This window comes from Cynocephalus volans, chromosome 10 (genome assembly GCF_027409185.1).
Source record: "Cynocephalus volans isolate mCynVol1 chromosome 10, mCynVol1.pri, whole genome shotgun sequence".
NCBI classification, from domain to species: Eukaryota; Metazoa; Chordata; class Mammalia; order Dermoptera; family Cynocephalidae; genus Cynocephalus; species Cynocephalus volans.
In genome coordinates, this window is record NC_084469.1 from 111152209 (window position 1) to 111174384 (window position 22176).

Here is a 22176-nt window from a genome sequence, read left to right on the forward strand (position 1 = left end):
AGGCTAAAATGGGGTTTATTGGAAGGATCTAGAAGAACTCAAAGAATGGACAGGAAACGTGGAGGGCCAGGGCTGCGGCCTGTTCAGAGTGTGGCTGCTCCCATCCTGCATGACTCCTCTCGAATGCTAGGCAGGGGTCAAGGCCATGCTCAGGCCACCCCCCAAGGGCAGACAGAAGTAGGCTCAGACCAAGATGTCTTTTATATACATAGTTTATTCCTCCCCATTTCCATGCCACAACCCCAGCTCCCTTCCAGCATGAAGCTGCCCACCACCCCCTCTCTTGGAGGCTGGGTCTCTGGTGGTGTGCAGGGGAAGGAGGGGCAGCCCTGGCAGGAGGCACTGCCCTGCAGCCTCCCCCAGAGACAGGGCAGAGAAGGAAGAAGGCAGGAGACACAAGACTGGGGCTCAAATACTAGAAAGCCACATGACAGAAGACAGAAAGTAGCACACCCCGGGGAAAGCGGGGAAAGCGAGGACGGGAAGGAACCAAGGCCAAATTACCGCCCCACCCCCACCCCAGCAGAAGCATCATGCCCCCAGGACTCAGGGCAGTGAGGGGTGGGACTGGGGGGAGAAGAAGGATCTGAGGATGGAAGAGTCCAAGGAGGGTCCCACCCTGGCCTCGGACTCCTGGGCACAGGGCAAGTGAGGCCCGAGGGGCCACTGCACTTGGCAGTGCCCAGGCTGATGGAGGCCTACAGCTTGGTCAGGTCCAGCTTCAGCTTGTAGGGTGGGAGGCTGTCCTCATAGGTGTGTGATGGGGGAGGATACAGGGGCCAGTCTGGCTCTATCATGAAGCCCTTGTGCTGCTCCAGGGTCAGAGGCTGCAGGGAGAGAGGGAGGAGGAGGGAAGGGAGGGAGGGAAAGCGGGAGCCCCGCCACCCCAACAAAGCTCCTTTCCACCCCTGATTTCATGATGCCCCAACTCAGCATGGGCATTCCTCTCCCCAGTTCATAGGGGAGTGGAGAAACTTGTCCAATGTCATGCAGCAGGTCAGGGGTCCTTGTGTCCATGGCAGGGGGCGGACAAATCCAGGTCTAGAGAGCAGCTCTCTCTGCCTCCCTCCACTCCCTCAGCCCAGCACCACCCACTAGTGCCACCCACCTGGAGCTTGAGATGCTGGCCTGGCGCGGTAACCAGGGTGGAGCAGCTCAGCCACAGCATCACCAGCACAGACAGGAAGAGGCAGCAGGCCAGGATCCAGCGAGGCAGTCCCGAGCGCCTGCCCCACCCAGCAGGTACCACTCAGTTGCCCCAGCCAGGGTCAGGAAGACCCTCAGCCTCACCCCCACCCCACCCCCAGGGTCCTGCCACCCACCGGGACATGCAACTGAGGAAGTCATTGTCCTGCGGCTCTTCAGACTCCACCTTGGCCTTGCTGCTGGTCTTGACTCGGATCCGGGCCTTCCTCACCTTGTCCAAGGGGCCTACAGGGTCTGACAGATAGTCTCCCACTTAGCAGCCTCCAGCATCTGCCAAGAGGCTGCAGTAGCCATGGGGGAGAAGAGAGGCCAGGACCTGGGGCACTCGAGCATGGAGTACTGGAATGGAGATCAGAACCCTGGGAGATGGACCGTAGAACCTAAGGAGGTTCTTAGAACCACAGAACCATAGAACCATGGAACCCCAAGAGACGAACCATGGAGCCCTGTGAGATTAACCATGGGACCTGGGAGGTGAATGAAGGAACCCTGGGAGATGAACCATGGAACCCTGGGAGATAGACCAAGGAACTCTGAGATAAACAATGGAACACTGGAGATGGAACATGGAACCCCAGGAGTTGAGAGATAGAGATCCCAATCATACAGGGTCCATTTGCCAGGAGGACTCCTTGTGGCAGTGGTCACCCATGGAAGGAACAATGGTCTAGGTTGGACCTTACCCACATGCACCTCCAAGGCCTCAGGATGGGATCCCCGCCAGGTCACCTCCACTCGCTGCAGATGGCCTCCCTGGAACCCAAGGCTCTCTACTACGGGCTGGGTCTGGGCCAAGAACAAGATAGCATAGAGAGGCTCATTAGGAGGGCACCACCTGGGTCCTGATAGGCACCTCTCTGTGCCCCAGTGGGCTAGTGTCCCATGCACCTAGTTCTACCAGAGTGGGGGAGGCTATGGGCTGTGGGCTGTGATGTCAGGGACATTGTTCCCTGCTATCATGAGCCACTTTATTTGCCTTAACCCCACCCTTCAGCTCCCAAACTAAGAACTTGACCCAGGCCAAGCCAACAGAATCACAGTGATTGGCTGAGGGTTGGTCACATGACCCAAACAAGACCAATCAGAGTAAATCCCAGCTTAGTTAAAAACCCCAGAGGGCCGGCCCATGGCTCATTTGGGAGTGTGCGGTGCTGATAACACCAAGGCCACGGCTTCGGATTCCTATATAGGGATGGCCAGCTAGCTCACTTGGGAGAACATGGTGCTGACAACACCAAGTCAAGGGTTAAGATCCCCTTACCAGTCATCTTTAAAAACAACAACAACAACAAAAACCCCAGAAAGTGGGCTGCTATAATACCAATGTCAAGGATCCGGATCCCTGGACTGGCCATCATCCACAAAAACACACACACACACACACACACACACACACACACACACACACACACACACACATTAAAAAAAAAAACCCTGGAGAGGTTGTAAGCTAGAGCCTCTGGCATCCACTGTACTGTCAGGAGAGAAGCACACGTCTGAGAATGAAGTCACCACGGGAAAGCAACAGAAGGAGTGAGACACTGAGCCCCTGGATCCAGCTGTGCCTGAAGCTTGCCTACGGTGGACTTTGCATCTCATGAGCCAAGAGCCAATGCATCCCACCTTCTCACCCTGACCATCCACTTGCCACTCTGGTGTGGCCCCTGCCAGAGCCCTCACCTGGAACACCACCACCTTCCCGTTGTCAGTCTGCAAGTAGTATGTCCAGGTGGAGGAGATGAAGCCCTGGGCTGAGTTGACAAGGTCATTGCAGAGGGTGGAAAACAAGTCCAGGAGGGAGAGGGCCCCGCTTGGAGATTCCAGGACCTTTCTCTGGTGAGGGGAAGCCCAAGACACAAAAATGTCACTTAAGTAGGGCATTGACCAATTGGGACAGGGGAGCTGAGAGAATTCACTGCGATTGAATTTGGTTAAGTGATTTGGGACCACAGGGCTTCACATAGTGAGTGAACACAGACCTCAGCACTGCAGTTGGCTTGCTGTGCACCCTGGGGAAGTGGATTGCCTTCTCTGAGCCCTGAAATGGGAGTGACTCTCTTTCCTCATGGAGTTGCTATGAGATTTCAACTAGATGGTGTCTGCCAAGTGCCACGAGCACCTAATGCATAGTAACTGCTATTACTAAAAATGTCACCATCCTCATTATTCTTATTTTGACAGTGTCCAGAGGGAGCTCCAGATGGGAAGGGCCAATAGTGCAGTGCGCTTTTCTAAACAGTAAAAGCCCGGAGGAGATGGAGCAAAATGGGTGAAGAGAGGAAAAGGCTTTCTGGGGAGTCCCAGTTCAGGGGTTTCTGGCTATGCTGCACAACTTTCTGTGCCTCAGTTTCCCCTGATGCATCATTGCCTAGACTTGCCCATGGACTATGACAGGTGAGCAGTTATTATTTCTCCCCTAGGATGATGTGTGTGTGCTTGGGAGGCTATTCCTCCCTGAACCTCAGTTCTGAGCCCCTCCAGATGAAGTGACCACCTGCTCATCACAGGGTAAGTGCTTAGGCCAGCACCTGGCAGCTCTGGTAGCACTGAAGATGCATGAGGTGAGGAATGGCCAAACCTTCCCTCTTGCACAACCCTAACTGTGGGACCTGGGCAGTTTCTCCCTGGGCACAAAATACGGGTGACACTGTTCTTGGTGACTCTAAGTGACACAAGGAATTTGGGACAGGCTGGTATCAGGCCTGAACCAGGACAAATACTTGATAAATGGTGGCTGTTTTCTGCCACCTTTCTAAAGGTGGTGGAGGATGGGGGGTGGAGGTTGGTCCCCTGTCACAGAGATGACAACTGAGGCTGGAAACATGACATGGCTTGATTGAGGTCACCCAGGCAAAGGAACATGGAGCCTGGGAGACTCTAGATGTGAGTGCAGATTTGGGGGGTAGAGGGGAGGGGGTGGGTCTGGGACCACAAGTGGGAGGGTGTCCACCTTCTGCTCCAGCTGGGACTCAGGCTCCGGCTCCAGGGGCTGGCTCCAGCAGCCCTCACTGCAGGCCTGCTGTTCCGTCTCCTTCATGTAGGCTTCCACACAGGCTGCAGGGGGGAGGAGGGGTTGAGTGGGGTGGGCCACCTCTCTCCACCCTAGCCCACCCACCTGACCAGCCCTCACCTGCTTCACACTCAGTCTGGGTGGCATTGGGCTTTGAGCTCCTGGCCACAAATCGGCAGATGGAGAAGAGGCGGCAGCCACGCTCACAAGCGCTGATCAGAACGGCTCTGTCATATGGGGACTCGGAGGAGCCCTCAAGCCCAGGCTGGGGAGGTGGGAAACACGTGGCTCAGGCAAGGGGAAGGGGCGGGAAGAGGTGGGGGACTGAAAGCATCCAGGGAAGAAAGGAGAAAGTTTGGTCCCCCTTAAATCCAGAGAGATTGGGATGAGATTGAGGGAGGCTGAGGATATTAATGGGGGCTCTCAGCTCTGCGGAGGAGAGGGAGAGGGGGCTCGAGAAGGGGAATGGGCCATGAAACACACAATGAGTGGGGCAAAATGGGCCCCCCCCCCGAGGGCTTCAGGGAGGAGGGGACGGATGGAAAGGGATTCCCAAGCCCAGCGGGGCACTAAGAGGAGGTTTGGTCACCCTCTGCATCAGGCTTGGGGGTGGCCATGATATGACTAGGAGCTGGTAGCCCCGAGGAGGAGCAGGGAAGAGGATGTGGAAGAGGAGGGGGGACCCTCAGGCCTGAGGGAGGTGGAGGATAAGCGCCTGAGGGTCCTTGCGCAGCAGAGTGCAGCGGTAGCCTGGGAGATGGCATCTGGAGCCTCAGTCCCAGCCCCACCCACGCGTGGAAGGACCCCCCCCCACGCACTTATCGGAAGAATCTACATGCCCAAACCCTCCCCTACCAGAGGGACCCCCCAGCCCCTCCTCCGCGGAAGGAACACCCCCGTCCCTATCGGAGGAACCTCCGGCCCCTCCCCCACTGGAGACCCTCCCCCCCCCGCTCTCGACTCCTCCCCCTCCCCGACCCTCCGAGGGACCCCTGTCTCCTGCTTTCATCCCAGGCAACCGCATCCCCAGCGCCGCCCCCATTGGAGAGATCCCGGGTCCCCGGACTGGCGCCGCACGCGCCTCACCTGCGAGGGCTTTGGGCCGGGGTCGCGCTCGCGGCATCGCAGCTGGCAGTTCTGCGTGTCCCCAAGCTGCGGGGCGAACGGGTCGCGGGCGGGCGGCGCGGAGGCGGCAGGCTGCGATGCCAGTAGCAGCAGCAGCGGCAGCAGAGGCATCGGCGCGATCGCAGCCATGGCTGGGCCGAGCGCGGGGGGCGCGGGGAACGAGGGCTCCGGGCGGGCGCGGAGGATGCGGCGGCGGCGGGGACCGCGACGCTGACGTCACCCGAGCGAGGCAGCCTGGGAAGGGGGGAGGGGGATGCGGAGAACGCGAGGGGGAGCGGCGCTGCGGCACCGTCGGGGTGCGGGTCGGGCGGGGCAGGTGGATCGTGGCCCTGACCATCTGTCCCATCTCGGGGGTCCCATGACACATCCCTGGTACCCACGTGCGGGGGGATCTCTGCCAGCGCTAGAGGCCAAAAGCAAACAAATAGGGTGATAGGGTAGGGGGGAGGTCTATTCTCCAGGGGTATCACGGAGAGCCTGACCGACGAGGCGACGTTTGAGCCGGCCACACGGGGAGGGACAGGAAGGGTAACCCAGAGAAGGCCCAACAGCGAGGGCCCTGGGACAAAAAAAAAAAAAAAAAAAAAAAGCTTGCTGAGAAGGGGGAGGGAGAGCGCTGAGGCTGGAGCCTAGAAAGTAAGGATGAAGGACGCCGAGGGAGCGGGACCGGGTCGAGAAGGCCTGGCATCTTCTCCTTTGACACAGGCCAGAAGGGCGGTGACTTGTGTGCAGTCTGCCTCCTCCAGGAAGCCCTCGGAGCCCCTCCACTGCTCTGCCAACCTCCTTGGGTCCGGCTCTGACGCACGTCCCTGGGGATCTGGCGCCACCAACCCCAGACCGGGAGCCTCTCGGCCAGGAGTTTACTGAGAGAGGGGCACAGAGGTGCACACAGGGCAGGGGAGGGGGTTGACGAAATTGATAATTCTCATCTTGCGTTAAGTGTTGGGGGGGGGAGAGAAAAAATTCTAATTATCGTGGGAAAAAGGGGCAAACAGGGACACTGCTGGCTTCCATAACTGCCACACCCCAGGGTGACGGATTGTAGCCCCACGAGCCGAATCTCGGAGTAGGGGGCTCGCCCAGCTTCCGCTCCATCAGGTACGCGAGTGGGGACACCACTCTAAAGCCGGGTGCTCTGCAAAGATGACCCCTCTCGCCGGCTCGCTGGGCGCAGGTGCCTGCGGAGGCCGCAGCCCCGCTCCGCCCCCGCAGACGGGGCGACAGCTTCGCAGGGTCGCCGGGTCAGAGGGCGCCGCAAGTTCCGGCCGGGGACGTAGGGACCCAGGGGGGCCTGGCGCGCCTCTTCCCGGGGCCGGCCGGCAGGCTTTCATCTCCGCTGCCCCGGCCGGCCCCCACGTGGCTTAATCAGGCGCGGCTGTGCCTGGCGGACCCCGAACATCTGGATCCCGGCGCGGCCCCTCCCCCGCCCCGCCCCTCCCAGACTAGGCCTCGGAGACCCAGCGGCTAGGGCCTCCCGCCCGCGGTTTGCGCTGGTTTCGGGGAATCCCGCTTGTAAACCACCCGCGCCTTGGGAGCAGCCCTGTGTGTTATAACCAGTGTGTCTTCCATATCACAGGTGGGAAACGCAGGCTCCCAGACCCCTCTGCAGAGCCAGGATTCAAGCCCACACGTGTCAACTCTAGGGCCCCACGCGATTAACCCATCGCAATTACTGTCCTTCATTCATTCCGAACTAAACATTGCTTGCAACAACTATTTTCTTGCAGCCGCCCTACAAGATAGGTACTGGTAGCGTTGCCCTATTTACAGATGTCGAAACTGAGGCTCAGAAAGAATCGGCCCAGGTGACAGGCAAGAGAAGCCGATAGATCCCTGCCAAGCTGGGAGCGGGGCTTTTTGGGCATGAGAGGCGTCGCTTAAAGCGCAACAGGAAGGAAGAACACTCCGCGGCCAGAAGGGGAAACTGAGGCTGTGCCTCTGGCCCAGGTCGCCCGAGAAAAGAAGGGAGAGAGTTTGATTGCGGCCCACCCACCCCCCTTTCCGCTCCACGAGGCCGCTGGGGAGGTGGGGAGAGCGGAAGGAGGACTTGACCCCGGCCCCCCAGGTGAGCCCCCGCGCCCCTCCTGCCGTTCCCGAGGGAGCCGGTCCAGGTGAGGGGCGGGCGGGCCGGCGGGCGGCCGGGGTCGGGTTTCAGGAAATCCGCCGACATTCCTTCGGGGCTTAGGAGGAAAAGTTGACTCGGCGCCGCCCCTCGCCCCCCCTCCACTTCCTACCCCCCGGGGCGGCCCAGCCGGGGGCGGCGGGCGGGGGGCGCTGCGGCCGGCCTGGGCGTGAATCAGCGGCTGGCCTGGGTCCGGGAAGCAGCCGCCGAGGTCAGGGCGGACGGCGGACAAGCGCCCTTTGTCCCTTGCCACCCTCACCACGACCCTGTTGACCCCCACCCCCAAGCCGGGTTCAGGCTGGGGAGAAGGCAAGGCACCGTGGCGCCAGCCTCTTGCTGACAGTTGAGGGGGGGAGGGTGCAGCTCCCCCTCCCCCAGCCCCCCGCAGCTGGCGCCTCCTGGGACAGACTTCAGAGGTTCTTCAGGGTGCAAAGGGGCAGGGAACCCAGGCCTCTGGAACCCATCTCTGCACTCCCCAGGCCCCACTTCCAGTGCCTGAATTCCACAGCACCCTAAACTTGGAACCAAGGCATCCCTACTCCCCAGGCTCAGCCTCCAGGGTGGAAATCACAAAGCCTAAGGCACATAACGACACCACCTTCCTGTGCACACAGGTCCTGAAGCAGGTCTAGACTCTCACCAGCCCTTGATTCCTTGGAAACACAGGTCAGCTAATCCCATACTGGGGGCCCTGAGCACGGGGCTCTCAGAATGGGAGATGTGGCTCTCTACCCTCTGTCCCACTCACTCTAGGTCCCCAGCAGACCCTAAAGGTGTATTACCCCCCTCCTCTCCCTGGTGCCCCTTCGGTGCCCTGAAATTATCCAGGGAGCTGGGGCTGAGGGCCTCTCAACCTAATCCTGACATCTTACCCACAGATGACCTTTGGGTGGAGGGTGCAGGACTAAGGAGGAGCCCTTCCCTCAGCCCATGGGGGACCCTCCCTCTGTCTGCCTCTCAGTACATTCCCAGCCACCTTCAAGGACTTGGTTCAATATTTGCTAGAAGTTCTGCCAATGCTGCTTTCCCTTTCTGTGCAGAGGTGGTGGGACTCAGGAAGAAGGGGTTAAGCTGCTGGGCGGCACCAAGGGCAGGGAAGGGTGCCCCCTAGGTTGAATCCCTTTCCCTAAAGTCAAAGGTATGGGGGAAAGGTCACCCAGAGGGCAGAGGTCATGCTCTAGGATGGGGCTGGGCAGGATCTGGAAATGGTCCATACTCTTCTTTGGGATGAGGACCAGAGAGGGATGTCTACAGGCTTGGGTCACACAGCAAGTCAGGGACCCTAAGCCAGGCTGGGCCCCCAGGCAGCATGATTGAGTTTTCTTACCACTTGGAGGGACTGAGAATTCTCCTCCGTCCTTTCATTTTGCAAATATTTATCAAGCTCTTCTTCAGCCCTCACTGGGCCCAGCATGGGGTTCTAAGGGCACTCAGGATACTCAATCTAAAGAAAATAAGTCTCAAGAGAAATAAGTTGTTGGAAGAGCTATGTTACAAAGACAATAAGACAAGGTGAAGGGGATGGAGAAAACGGGGAAGGGTGGGGGGTCCTCTCTGAGGAGGTGCCACTGGACCTGTGACCTGATGGAACAGAAAGTGCTAACTGAGGAAGATTTGGGGAGAGCATCCCAGCAGAGGGAACAGCCAATGTGCAAAAGCCCTTTAATATTAAAAAGCCCGGCATGTTTGGGGAGATGGGGCTGCAGTGGCTGGAGAGGAGCGGGAAGAGGAGAGAGGAGGAGAGGAGGGGAGAGAATCGGGAGAGGGTGGCAGAGCAGAGATCTGCTTTGCATCTTTTAAAAGCTCCCTTTGCCTGCTGTGTGCAGATAAAGGCAGGAGGGTTATCAGGGAAGCCCCAGAAGAGGCAGAGTGGCATCCCAGAGAAAGGCAGTGGGGCCTGGACCCGGATGGGGTGGGGAGAAGGGGTCAGAGTCTCAGAATGGGGATGTGTTTTGGAATCAGAGCCAACAGGATCTGCTGATGGATTGGACGTGTGGGATGAGCAAAGGAGAGAGTTGTCACGTGCGCTTCTGGGTCTCTGGCCTGAGCACCTGGGTGGATGGGGGAGCCCTTTCCCCAGGCCGAATGCTTGGGGGAGGAGCAGAGAGGGATGGATTCAAGATTTTGCTACACAAGACTGAAGTTCTCCCAGGAGGGGGTCCGACGTCTCTCTCCCTACAGGGAGCATCTGCAGGATAGGGGCTGGGGAGGTGGTGGCCAGTATCCTGGAAACACAATTCCAACCAAGAATTGCCATCTCTGCTTAACCCTCTGGGCCACCTGCAGGTGAGACTATGGCCCCATTTTTCAGAGGAAAAAATAGGCCTGGAGGCCACCTCTGCTCCAGGAGATCATGCAGCGCTCTGCTAAGCCCTTAGATTGTGGAGACCTCTGAAGCTTTGCATCTACCCATGAAAATCCCTTGACTGAGCAGAGGAAGAAACTGAGGCACAAGCGGCCTGGTGGGCCCCAGTAAATGACAGTACTTTCCTTGGCTTTACCTCCGTCCCCCTACCCCATCTAGAGTCCAGATGGGTGCCCTGAGCCCCCAGGACTCCATTCCCCAATCTTCTTTTTTACAGTCTGGAGTCTGAGCTGGCGATCCAAGCAGGAGAGGGTGATGAGGTGAGGACCCTTCATCCCCCGTCAGACACTTTCACCCCTTAGGCTGGTTGGGGACATGGGGGGGACGGTCCAGACCTCTAAGGCAAGTTCTCTTCCCAGGGCACTGAGGCTGGGGGCGGGGCTGCCATCCAAACCGCGGGGCTGGGGTCTCTTTTCAGGCACCCCCCCGCAGGTCCTTGGAGGCAAGGAACCCTTTTTTTTTTTCGTGGGCGCCCTGATAGGGTGGGGACGGAGAGGAGGGGGATGAGGCGCCTGGGCCGGGAGGGGTCCAGAAATCCGAGCAGTGGCCAAAAATAATAACACGGAGAAGGATCTCTGCGCAAAAAGGAGGAAGACAAACTACGCGTCGCTCCAGGCGGCCGGTGTTACCTGGAGCCGGCGGGCGGCGGCCGCCCGAGCGATTACTCACCGCGTGGCGCACCCCACCCGCGGGCCGCTGAGCGGATTTTTCCGTGGGGGAGTGTGTGACTGAGTCCTGGGGAGAGTCCTCCTTACCGCTGTCCTCCGGAGAATCCCTCCTCCCCCGGTGCGGGACCCTGTCCCCGCGCAGGCCCGGGTACCACCGGGGCCCACCTCTCCCCGTCTGCCCACGCACGAGTTCCCTCCCGAGGCTCCGGGGCGCCCTCAAGACACCCCAACCCATTCCGCGCTAGGGGCCAGCTGAGCCAGGGCGAGGGCTGGGGACTCCGCGCCTTCCTGCTTTTTCTCTTCCCTCCAGCAAAGCACGGGGCCGAGGCTGCTCGCGGAAGACCGAAGAGGGGCGGCATGAAGTGGGAGGGGCGGCACCGTGAGACCCGCGCGCCGAGGGCTTGGGGTTGGGGAGTCCTCCAGGCCCCTGGGGAGGAAGAGGGGCTGGAGACGGGGGTGGGCGGGGCTCAGGGACCGCTCAGTGGGGGGCGGGGCCAGAGCTGGGGTGGGGGCCGAGATCGAGAATGGGGCGGGGAGGGGGATGTAGGGAGGAGCTGGGCAGAGCTGGGGGCCGCTGGGGACACTGAAGAAGCGCTGGGCTGAGAGCAGGGTGCGGGGAGGAGGGCAGGGAGATGGCAACTGGATTGGGGGTGCCGGGTTCCAGATTAAGGGTGGGAAGCCTATAGCTGGCGGGGTGGGAGAGGGAGGCCTCGGGCCGGTAGGTGTGAGTGGGGGGCTCTGGGCCGCGGGACAGGGCGCGCGCGGCTCGTGGCGGGGCAGAGGCAGGACGGGTGGGGCGCGCGGTGCCCGCGGGCGGGCGGGCGGCGGGGAGGCCGGTGCGGGGCCCGCCGCCCCCCCCCCCGGGCCGGGCCGGGCCGGGGGCGGGGCCGGGCGGGGCCAGCGGCGCATTAGCGTCTTGTCAATTCTGCTGCTCAGACTTGCTCCGGCCTCCGCGTCCGCGCCCAGCGACGTGCGGACGGCTCGGCCCGCGCCCTCCAGCGCCCGCCTGCCCTCCGCGCCCCGCGCCCTGCGCCGCCGCCGCCGCCAGCCGCGCGCCCCCGGCAGCGCCGGCCCCATGCCCGCCGGCCGCCCGGGCCCCGCCGCCCAATGCGCGCGGCGGCCGCCGCCGCCGCTACCCCTGCTGCTGTTCTGTGTCCTCGGGGCGCCGCGAGCCGGATCGGGATCCCGTGAGTACCCTGCGCCCCGCTCTTGTCCTCCCGCCCAAGCAGAGAGCGGGCGCCCTGGGGGCAGCCGCGGGGGGAGGGGGCGCGGGCGCCACCTGGACGGCCCGGGAACAAAGGAAGGCGCCCCCGGCGCGGCCCTCGGGGCGCCCTCACCTGCGGGGCGCACGGCGCCGCAGTCTCCCGGCCCGAAGGTCCGGCTTCCGCGCCAGAGGCCTTTTTACCTGGGCTGCCTGGCCGAGGGCGCCCGGCCAGGCTCCCGGGGGCCGGGGAACAGGGGCCTGGGACAGTCTTCACGCTGGGACACAGTAGGCGCAGCGTCCGCGTCCGAGGACTCAGAGCCGCCGGGACCACGGGGCACGGCTCCCAGGCTGGGGCGCACGCCGTTGGCGCGCCGGGTGCGGGCCCCCAGCGGGCCCCCCCGGGCGGAGCGATGAGCCCCGCGGGGAGGGCGGGGCTGGAGGGGGGCCGCTCTGGCCGCCTGGCGCGCGGCCCGGGGTCCCCGGGGACGTGCCTCTCCGCGGGCCGGCGCCGCCGCCCTCCCCCTGCGGGACCCCGCGCACGGGGGTCTGCGGAGAGCCCGCCACCGGCGGCACTCGGAGCCGTTCTCGGCCAGTCTGCGCCGGGCTGAGAGCCTCCAGCAAGAGAAATCTTTGTGAGCGAGCGGATGAGGGTGAGAGGGAACGGGAGTCAGCGAGTCCGGACATCACGGGCCCAAACTTTGGATGGGGGGTGGGCACCGGGAACCCACAGTCCGACAGGCCGAGACACCCGCCCTATAGGGAGCTCCTGACCTCAGGCCCTCTCCAGTCCCGCATCCGATGCACACCCGGGCCAGGATACTGTCTCCACATCCAGACCCGCTCTGGGACACACCCAGAGACACACAAAGACTCACACTGGCTTGTGGCCCGTCACCCTCGCCCGCCGAGGCGCGCACACTGCATCCCAGATGCACATTCGCACACCATCGAGGACGCGCACACGCATTCCATCCCTGACACACACACATTCGTGGTCACACACTCATTCTTTGGGGGAGGCACGCAGGGCACACACGCAGGCACAGCCTGCTCCAGACGTTCACAAACCCTCCATGCATCCATCCTATCCAAGCGCACAGGCCACCCGGGGCCAAGGGCCAGGCACAGGCTGCTTTCAGGCTGACCTGCTCTGTTGTAAGCCGTATGCAGGCTCCCCGTGGTGCTACTCCAGGAAGGGCAGGGTCCGGGCACCTCCTGTGGGCGCTTACTGAAAGCCCAGCTTGCCCAAGATGCCTGGGCAGGTGAGGAGCTACCCAGGTCCTCCCAGGGTCCCTAATGGTTCTGCTAGGCAGTGCCTGTGAGTGCCACTGTTAGCGCCAACCTTTGTTTCCCAAGCCCATAAAACAGCAGGCGTTGGGGGGGGGGCGTTAGGTGTTGCGTGTGTGTTTTTTCCTTTAAGAGGGAAGAAATTAAATAAAAGATTCTCACACCTCGGCAATATGTTTCTACTTACGGTGTGTCTTAGCACCTGACCAGCAGGCGGGTGGGTCGTAAAATGTCTGCAGGTATCAGTGGGTCGGGAGATGGGGACCCCCATGTGGACCCTGGGATGGGGGCTACCCTTCCGCCCACTTACAGAGAATCTCACACTTTTCCCTTTTAAAACACATGGTGTGCCTTTTTAATAACGGCAGTGGCTCCAGATTGGGAAAGGGGGAAAGAAAAACTTTTAAAGGCCCCAGCTCTGTGGGAAAAGTGAGGAGGCAGTGAGCGAAAGGACGGCGGTGGGGGGATGTTCAAAAGCCCAACCTAGGACCTGCCTTGGGGAGCCCTCTAGGAGGCCCCCCAAACCAAGCCAAAGGCTCCTCAGCCTCTCCTCTGCCTGGCCTGCAGTGTGCATGTCCTAGTCCCAAGCGCCTTGGCCCATTGTTTGCGGAGGCCTGGAGGGATTGCGGAACCAGTCTGGACCCCAGAGCTGGGAGGAGCTGTAATCCTATTAGCTCCATAGACACTACAGGGTGCTGGGTCCTCTGCACAACTTAATCTCATCTCATTAATCTCCCCAGCAGGTAGAAAATAGTCCTCCTCCCATTTTATGGAGGAGAAAACTGAGATGGCCAGTTGCCCGGGTGATTCTGCTGGGGTTGCACCCACATCCCAGCAGGAGAAAGCTTCTCTCTGACCTTTCTTGCTGGGGCTGAGAGGGTGGGGGACTAGCCTGTCTGGGCCAGCCTGGCCTTGCCCTCTCCCTCCTCCCCCGTCCCCCGCCCAGCCCCAAGAGGGCAGCTGCAGCTGCTGGCAGGCAATCCACGCCAGCCCAGGCCAGGCGGGTGTGGCAGAGGGGTAGTGCCCCCCAGCCAGGACCCCCCAGAGAGCCCCTTCCTGGCCAGGCCATGGCGGCAGGTGGGGGGCAGGAGGGGCCTGACCCATCCCAGGAGGGCTGAGAGTGGGCCTGGGGTCTGGGCAGGCCTGGCTGTGCCTCCCACCCTGCTGGGGGGGCCCAGGCAGGAAGCGGTGGGTGGGCCAGGGCAGAGACGCTGGCACGCCCGAGTTCATGCCGAAGGAATTCCGAATTAGCGGGCGGCTGGCTGCCTGGGACCTCCAGGGCGGCCCCCTGGCCCCCTGCCCCCCCCCCCCCCCCCCCGCCTCCTCGGCTCTGGCCTGCTCAGCCGGCTCCTTCGCACGGACGCCGAGACCTCCGGCGAGCCCTGGGCCAAGCCCCAAACGCAACTGCGATCCCAGGCTCCAGCAAGACATGGCCCTTGAGCCAAGTTTGCCCCGGAAAATCATCCGGACTGAACCCAAGAACCGTGTCCACACTAGTTTGCCCATCTGGGGCAGTGAGGGCCAACGCGGGGAGGCTGCTGGCATTTGGGGGGCCTCCTCGGGGGCCAGGATCACCCTGTCCTTGGCTGCCATCTCTTCGAAACTGGGCTGCTCTTGTGCAGTCCCTTCTCATAGCCGGCTGGGGAATCCTTTTAAAATGCAGATCTAACCGCATCCCTCCCCTGCTCAGAACCCTGGAATAAATCCTCCCTGCATGAAGGCCCCCCGCTGACTCCCAGACACCATTGTCTACCATTCTTGCCCCAGGACCTTTGCACTTGCAGCTTACTGCCTGGACACTCTCTGCTAGATATTGTTCCAGCTACTTCTCTTAACTTTATTCAGGTCTCAGCTCCCTGTCTCCTCCCCATACAGGCCTCCTGGGCTATCCGAGCTGCTGCCTCTGTCTGGCCCCTACTTTACTTTCTCTGTTGTTTATTCTCTCTCTCTTTCTCTCTCTCTTTTTTTTTTTTTTTTTTGTTTTTTGGCCGCTGGCTGGTATGAGGATCCAAACCCTTGACCTTGGTGTTATAACACAGTGCTCTAACCATCCGAGCTAACCGGCCAGCCTTCATATTTGTTCTCTTAGATACTTATTTGTTCTTTTTTCCTGCTGCCTCCTTAAGGCCCACAAGGGCAGGAATGTGTGTATTTTGGTCACCATGGTGCCACCAGCTCCTGGCACCTGGTAGGTGCTCCATGAGTGAATGAATGAGCAAATGAATGGATGAGTCTTCACAACTGCTCTGGGTGGAGGGAGAGGCCCCTTCCCAGAGCTCAAAGAAGTAAAGCCACTGGGTCAAGCTTCCACAGTGAGCTAGGGGCATTTGAACCCGGGTCAACCTGCCTTACAGGTCCCACAAAATTGTCCTTAGACAGTATTTTCACTCCCTTCAAACAACTTTATGTGGTTCATACCATGATGCCCACTTCCCAGATGGGGAAACTGAGACTCAAAGAAGCATCAGGAGCTTGGACTGTGTATCCCCTACCCTTCTCTGGGCCTTGGTTTCCCTTTAGGTTCTGGTCTCCAGAAATGGAAGCCTTGGGCTGCCCTAATGCTGGCAGGAGAGAAGGAACCAACCATGGGCATCACCAAGGCCCCTGTGCCCAGCAACCAACTCACATAACCCAGCATTGGAAGTCCCTTCTCATCTGACCTTCACAGTGGCACTGGGGACAGAGAGCTTTCTCATTCCCACTCTGCAGATTAGGAAAACTGAGCTGAGGGAAAGAGTGATGATGTGGAGTCCCTTCACGTGGGAGCTGGAGGCCCAGAGCTTGCCACAGCCACCTCCAGTTCCCATGGCAGCGCAGAGCAGAACTCTAGAGAAAACAAATCTGGGCTTCCATGGATGCCCTTCACTCATTCGATGAATTAGGGCAAGGAAGTTCACGTTTCAGAGCCTCGGTGTCTTCATCCATAAAATGAGCAGAATTTGATGAGAAAATGTAGGCAAGGTCTTAGCCCAGTGTTCAGAACACAGCAAGTGCTCTATAAATGGTGCCTTTAACAACTCATCTAGTAGGGACCAGGATTCCCTTTTAGTGGTGCCTTCCCCCCACAGTATCACCTACTTACTACATGTGAGGCTCTGGGAGTATCACAGAAAGAACTTACAATCTTTTGTTCCTAATTTCCAAAAGAAGAAGAAAAGAAAAGAAAATGAAAAATAAAGAAAATAGCAGAAGATAGTGTTTGTCAGATCTGTGTGCAAAACAAGAGTTGCTTGTATCTGTTTTTGTGTGTGTGGCTGGCCATACAGGGATCCAAACCCTTGACCTTGGTGTTACACCACCATGTTCTAACCAACTGAGCTAACTGGCCAGCCTTAGAGTCACTTGGATCTGAGTGGACACTTATGCCTGTGTTTTGTAACAAATCAGAGAGCCCTGAGCAAGTGGCTTCAAGATCTGAGCTGTAGAGTCAGACAGACCTGGGGTTGGTCTTGGCTTTGCCACCAGCCTTGGACTGGGCACTTGACTGAACTGATCCTGTTTCCTTATCTGTCAAATGGGGGACAACAATACACAGCTCCTTCTCAGGATCGCCATGAGCCCTGGAGGTCCTGGCATGGTGGGGCCGCTCACGGTGGCCCCATCCCAGGCCTGACAGGTGCCCCTCTTCAACTACAGACACAGCCGTGATCAGCCCCCAGGACCCCACGCTCCTCATCGGCTCCTCACTGCAGGCCACGTGCTCTGTGCACGGGGACCCACCAGGGGCAACCGCCGAGGGCCTCTACTGGACCCTAAATGGGCGCCGCCTGCCTCCCGAGCTGTCCCGTGTGCTCAACGCCTCCACCCTGGCCCTTGCCCTGGCCAACCTCAATGGGTCCAGGCAGCAGTCAGGGGACAACCTCGTGTGCCACGCCCGTGATGGCAGCATCCTGGCTGGCTCATGCCTCTATGTTGGCCGTAAGTGGGTCCTCAGGACATCCAGGGAGGCTCTTGGGGACAGTGTTTCTCTCTGGAGGGGGGCATGAATCATGGGCCATCTGGTCTTGGGCTGAGAGGGAGACACACTGGCACAGCAGTATGGGTCTCAGTGGGAATGACAGCCTAGAGACACCACCCACCATCCTCGAGAGAGCCCACACAGGTGGCCATGCCAACATCCACTCACCTCCCTGAGGATGGGGCCCTGTCCACCTCCTCCCACTCCATGGTGGGGCTCGGCTGGCGGGCAGCCACCCTTCTCCCTGCTCACTCCTGGAGCAGACCCTCAGCCCCCTGCGCTCTCCCCCTTCCCCAGTGCCCCCAGAGAAACCCTTCAACATCAGCTGCTGGTCCAAGAACATGAAGGACCTGACATGCCGCTGGACGCCAGGGGCCCACGGGGAGACCTTCCTCCACACCAACTACTCCCTCAAGTACAAGCTGAGGTTGGTTGTGGCCCGAGGGGGATGAGTGTCCCAGCCTGGCTGCGTGACTTTGACCAATGCCTGGCCTCTCTGAGTCTGCATGTCCTGTCTATAACCTGGGGCTGTGGTGGTGAGGTCTGGAAGCCAGAAGGGACCCTCATGTGTCCTGGGCCCTTCCTGCCCCCACAGGTGGTATGGCCAGGACAACACATGTGAGGAGTACCACACAGTGGGGCCTCACTCCTGCCACATCCCCAAGGACCTGGCTCTCTTCACACCCTATGAGATCTGGGTGGAGGCCACCAACCGCCTGGGCTCGGCCCGCTCTGATGTGCTCACACTGGACATCCTAGACGTGGGTGAGCCCCCATGTCTGCCAGGTCCCCTCCCCCAGAGCCAGCCCAACACACCAGGTATCCCAATGCTACAACCCCAGGTCTGTCCCTGCTGGTTAGTTGGGGGAAGAAGCTGGGTATCCACTTATCAGTCCACGGCCCCCTGAAACGGCCAGGATATCCCTATTCTGCAGAGAACACCTGGTCTGGCTGTCTCCCCCTCTGCAGCCCAGGTGTGCTGGAGGGGCCCAGGGGAGTTGGGAGGGGGCTCCCAGGTCGGGAGGCGCCCCAGGAAGCCAAGGTCTGGAGCTGGGGGGTGAGGGCGGGAGGCAGGAAATGAATGATCTGCAAGCAGAATTGGGCCTAATCTAATTAGGGTGTTTCTCAGCCCCAAGCAGGCCTGTGCCTTAACCCTTTCGGCCCCTTACCAGGGCCTCTGGGGGAGAGGCCAGCCCACTCTGCTGCCTGCAGGGCTCCCAGAAGGATCCCCAGCATCACCCTCCACTTGTCTCCCCCCCGCACCTGCTTTCCTCCTCACATCCTTGAGCTGCAACTTGAGGCACGTTCTGATCATCAGTTGTCCCTTTGCTCCCAGCAAAGCTGTCACATTGAGAATTTTAGTAAAGTAGGAGATGGAGGTGGGCAGTTGGGGAGTCAGGGGGGCTTCCCAGGGGGCTGGTGGCCTGACAGCTCCCTGGCTATGATCGTAATAATATCCTCAGCCAGGCCATGTCTGCTTTCATGTAGCCCCTTGAAGATAGGGTTATGTTTCTCCCGTCACAGATAATAATGGTGATAACAGCTAACTTTAATTGAGTGCTTCTAGGTGCTGAGTGTTACCTGAATATTATATCATGTAAGCCATCAGCCCTGGGAAAGGCAGAGGAGGAGGGGGAAACGCAGGCAGGTGGCACCCAAGCCACACGCCCTAGACCACGCTGCCAGGGGATTTGACAGTCCCAGTTTGTCGGAAGAGCCCCTGGTGACCAGGCCCCTCTCCTCCCACCAGTGACCACGGACCCTCCCCCCGATGTGCACGTGAGCCGCGTTGGGGGCCTGGAGGACCAGCTGAGCGTGCGCTGGGTCTCACCACCCGCCCTCAAAGACTTCCTCTTCCAAGCCAAGTACCAGATCCGCTACCGTGTGGAGGACAGCGTGGACTGGAAGGTGCCCGCCCCGCCCCGGCCCCGCCCCCGGCCCCGCCCCCGCCTCTGACCCTGCCCTCACTGCCCAGGTGGTGGACGATGTGAGCAACCAGACCTCCTGCCGCCTGGCAGGCCTGAAGCCGGGCACCGTCTACTTCGTGCAAGTACGCTGCAATCCTTTCGGCATCTACGGCTCCAAGAAAGCCGGGATCTGGAGTGAGTGGAGCCACCCCACGGCTGCCTCCACCCCCCGCAGTGGTGAGCACCCCAACAGAGCTGGGCGTCCCGGGGCCAGCCCCAAACCAGCCTGGGTCTCTGTTTCCTTGTTTCCTCCGAGAGCAGAGGTCTCAGACGGGTGGCCCTCAGGACTGAATGTGGCACCTGGATTCATTTTCCTTGATATGTCGTTTGAAAAAAGAGTTTGACCTACTTGCAGATGTTTAAAGACCAGAAGTTTTTACACAAATATCCTAGGTTCCCTAGAAAAAGTGAATTCTGTAGAAAGTATAACAAACAAGAAACACCCAACTTCGCTCCATGGTCCCCATGGCAGGGGCTGCCCCTTCAAGGGCCCTCACTCCTCATCTGTCCTGTCCCTACCTGGCCCATTTTGCCCACCTGTACCCCCTCCCCAGCCCCTGGTGGTAAGTGAGTTTGAGACCCCTGCTTCCATAGCTGATGGGCCGCCAACTCTTCCTCGGATGGGCCTCAGTTTCCTCTTCTGATTAAGGTGCAGGGATCAGAATGATCAGGGGCCTGGGTCTGACTCCCCTTGCCTTCTGGGGTTTCTCTGAGCCCATAGAGCTCTGTTCTCTTCTTTGTGAAATGGGATGAAATCTGTTCCTTGAAATGTCTGGCCTCAGTTTCCCCTTCTGGAAAAGTGGAGATGAGAATCACACCTGCCTCAGGCCGTTGTAAGAGTTAAATGACATAATCATGGCAAGTGGCTACAAGTGTTCACAAGCAGTAGGTACGGAGGCTCTGGTATCTCACTCCACCCGCTCCCTTGGTTTCATCCCAAGGGAGGTCCACTGTTCTCAGGTGAGGACACAGACCCTAGTGGGGGTCACAAAGGGGTCCGAACTCAGTTTGCTTCAAGTCCAGGCTAACGCCCATGGGATGATGGGGAAACTGAGTCTCAGAGAGGGTCCCAGAGCCTGGGAGGGGCAGGATCCAGCCAGCTCCCTAGCCCCCATCCCGGGCCCCTCCAGGTTCGGGGGCGGAAGGGATCGAAGGCAGCCGGGAGGGGCCTGAGCCTTGGCCCCTGCTCGTGCCCAGCACCTGCGATTCTTGCGCGGGAGCCAGCAGGCGGCTGCGTCCGCAGGGGAGGCTGGGGAGGCCGGCAGGGGCGGCGGGGGCCGGGGCGTGCCAGGGCCTGTCAGCGGGTCCCCGGCTTTATTTATGACGTGAGGCCGATGTCCTTATCCGCCGGCCTGCTTGGGGCTGGCTGCAGCCGGGCGGCTGTAGCGACAGGCGACCTCCCACCTGGCCCACTGGCTCATGCTCCCAGGCCCATCCTGGGGACCGTCACTCAGGATCTCCATTTCTCAGTCTTTGCCTCTCCCTCTCCATCGGTGTCGCTTTCTCCCTTTCTCTCCTGTTTAGACCCCTGCTCTGTGTCATCCTTCTGTCCGTGGCCTCTCCCGGCCCCTTCCCCCGCTTCCACTCACACCTGGCTCAGGCCACAGTTGTGGAGGAGGAGCCCCTTCCTTCCCTGCCCCCAGCTCCCCGGGGCCGCGGCTGGGCCAGGGCCGCAGCTGGGCCGCCGCGCAGGGCCGCGGGGAGGACCCGGTTCCCGGGACGCTGGAAGGGAGGCGCCCGGGGGACGCGCCCCGCCGCCCGCGCGCCCCCTGCTGGCGCGCCCCGACACTGCCGCTCCGCCCCAGCAGAGCGCGCGGGCCCCGGCGGCGGCGCGTGCGAGCCGCGGAGCGGGGAGCCGAGCTCGGGGCCAGTGCGGCGCGAGCTCAAGCAGTTCCTGGGCTGGCTCAAGAAGCACGCGTACTGCTCGAACCTCAGCTTCCGCCTCTACGACCAGTGGCGAGCCTGGATGCAGAAGTCGCACAAGACCCGCAACCAGGTAGGAGGGGGGACCCGCGGGCGTGGGATTTAGGGTGGGCGGAGGGAGCAGGGGTGCAGACGGGGAGCTGGGGGGTAAGCAGGGGAGGGGGAGGAGAGTAGACTGGGGAGGCAGGTGTGCAGCCCCCCAACACCACCGCCTTTCTTCCAAGCACAGGACGAGGGGATCCTGCCCTCGAGCAGACGGGGCGCGGCGAGAGGTAAGGGGGCCAGGGTGGGACAGAGGGAGGGGAGTGAGCCGAGGGCCCCTCCGGGTGGCTTCAGGCCTTGCGCCCCCCTCCCTCGCCTTAGACTCGCTGAGATAGAGCCCCCCGTTACTCTCTTACTCATCAGCATTTACTTAGCACTTAGTTTCCCTGCTGTTGGACCCTTGAACCTAGTAAGAGCATTCAGACCCCTGCAGATGTCCGAAGTGAAATCTCACCCTCAGGAAGGGACATACTCACCTTAGTTAGCATGTATGAGCATCTGCTGCATGCTGGCCCTGTTCTAAGTGCTTTACCTGCAGGACACCCCATGGCATGGTCAGATAGTCTCTCTTCTCAGATGGGGAAACTAAGACCCGAAGAGGGATGGGATCCTGCCTAAAGTCACACAGCTAAAAGTGGCGGGGACAGGACCTGACTTGAAGTTTCTTCGGTGACTCTGCGGTGCTGACTCCTCCCAGCTCCCCTTAGCCTGGCTTCCCCTCTGCCTGCAGGTCCTGCCAGATAAGCTCTAGGGGCTGGGGCCATCCTCCCTGCCACGTGGAGACCCACCCCCCAACTGGGGCCACCTCTGTATCCTCACTTCAGGGCACCTGAGCCCCCTCAGCAGGAGCCGGAGAGGGCACTCTGAGCTCCAATGGCCACAACAGCTCTGGTCCCCATGTGAGGCCACCCTTGGGTGCACCCTGGTGTGTGTGACGGTTGGTTGAGCTGCCCAGAGCCCCTGCTCGGGCTGGGGGTGAAGAGGAGTCATCACTCCCCCCACTGAGGCTCCTCCAAAAGTCTTTTTAAATAAATGAGCTATTTAGGTGCTCTGATTGTGAAGGTGAGTTTGAGGCTAGAGTGGCCTGGGGTTTGGGGAAGGAGTGAGGCACCCTAATGCCCTGTTGGGATTAGAATTGCCACTTCCCAGTTTCCAACTCTCTCTCCAGGATCTACATTGTTTGGTTCTAAACTCCTTGGATGATGTGATTCAAAGCACTAGTTTCTGCGGAGAGTGGGAGTCTTCCACCCGCCATCCCTGTCCCTGTGGGGCTCCCTCCCCAGGCATTCGCCCCAGGAC

The 22176-nt window shown here is 60.5% G+C and overlaps 2 protein-coding genes across 5 annotated transcripts; one reads left to right on the forward strand and one right to left on the reverse strand.

Moving 5' to 3' along the window:
- Positions 1 to 698: 698 nt before the first annotated feature.
- On the reverse strand, positions 699 to 5470 carry TMEM59L (transmembrane protein 59 like). The gene is made up of 8 exons (XM_063113235.1): positions 5303 to 5470; positions 4337 to 4481; positions 4157 to 4260; positions 2887 to 3039; positions 1890 to 1992; positions 1323 to 1440; positions 1109 to 1226; positions 699 to 827 (listed from the first exon to the last, which is right to left on the reverse strand). Exons 1-8 carry the CDS (start codon positions 5468 to 5470, stop codon positions 699 to 701), a joined length of 1038 nt encoding a protein of 345 aa, XP_062969305.1.
- A 6101-nt stretch (positions 5471 to 11571) lies between these two features.
- CRLF1 (cytokine receptor like factor 1) lies at positions 11572 to 21900 on the forward strand. 4 transcript variants are annotated; one of them, XM_063112247.1, is made up of 9 exons: positions 11572 to 11683; positions 16624 to 16905; positions 17243 to 17372; positions 17541 to 17710; positions 18696 to 18853; positions 18921 to 19089; positions 20718 to 20908; positions 21060 to 21107; positions 21608 to 21900. In XM_063112247.1, the coding sequence occupies exons 1-9, from the start codon at positions 11572 to 11574 to the stop codon at positions 21626 to 21628; spliced, it is 1281 nt and encodes a 426-aa protein (XP_062968317.1). In that variant the 3' UTR covers positions 21629 to 21900. The 4 variants fall into 4 exon arrangements, with proteins under 4 accessions (XP_062968317.1, XP_062968319.1, XP_062968318.1 ...); XM_063112249.1 differs by having other exon boundaries at positions 21065 to 21107; XM_063112248.1 differs by having other exon boundaries at positions 20721 to 20908.
- Positions 21901 to 22176: the final 276 nt, after the last annotated feature.

Coding starts and splice junctions, on each gene's coding strand:
- TMEM59L (XM_063113235.1), bottom strand. CDS start 5,470: ATGGCTGCGATCGCGCCGATGCCTCTGCTGCCGCTGCTGCTGCTACTG. Junction 4,482..5,302: donor CCGGCCCAAAGCCCTCGCAG/GTGAGGCGCGTG, acceptor CCACCTCCCCAG/CCTGGGCTTGAGGGCTCCTC. Junction 3,040..4,156: donor AGTCCCAGCTGGAGCAGAAG/GTGGACACCCTC, acceptor TCCCCTCACCAG/AGAAAGGTCCTGGAATCTCC.
- CRLF1 (XM_063112247.1), top strand. CDS start 11,572: ATGCCCGCCGGCCGCCCGGGCCCCGCCGCCCAATGCGCGCGGCGGCCG. Junction 16,906..17,242: donor CTCATGCCTCTATGTTGGCC/GTAAGTGGGTCC, acceptor CCCCTTCCCCAG/TGCCCCCAGAGAAACCCTTC. Junction 17,711..18,695: donor ACTGGACATCCTAGACGTGG/GTGAGCCCCCAT, acceptor TCCTCCCACCAG/TGACCACGGACCCTCCCCCC.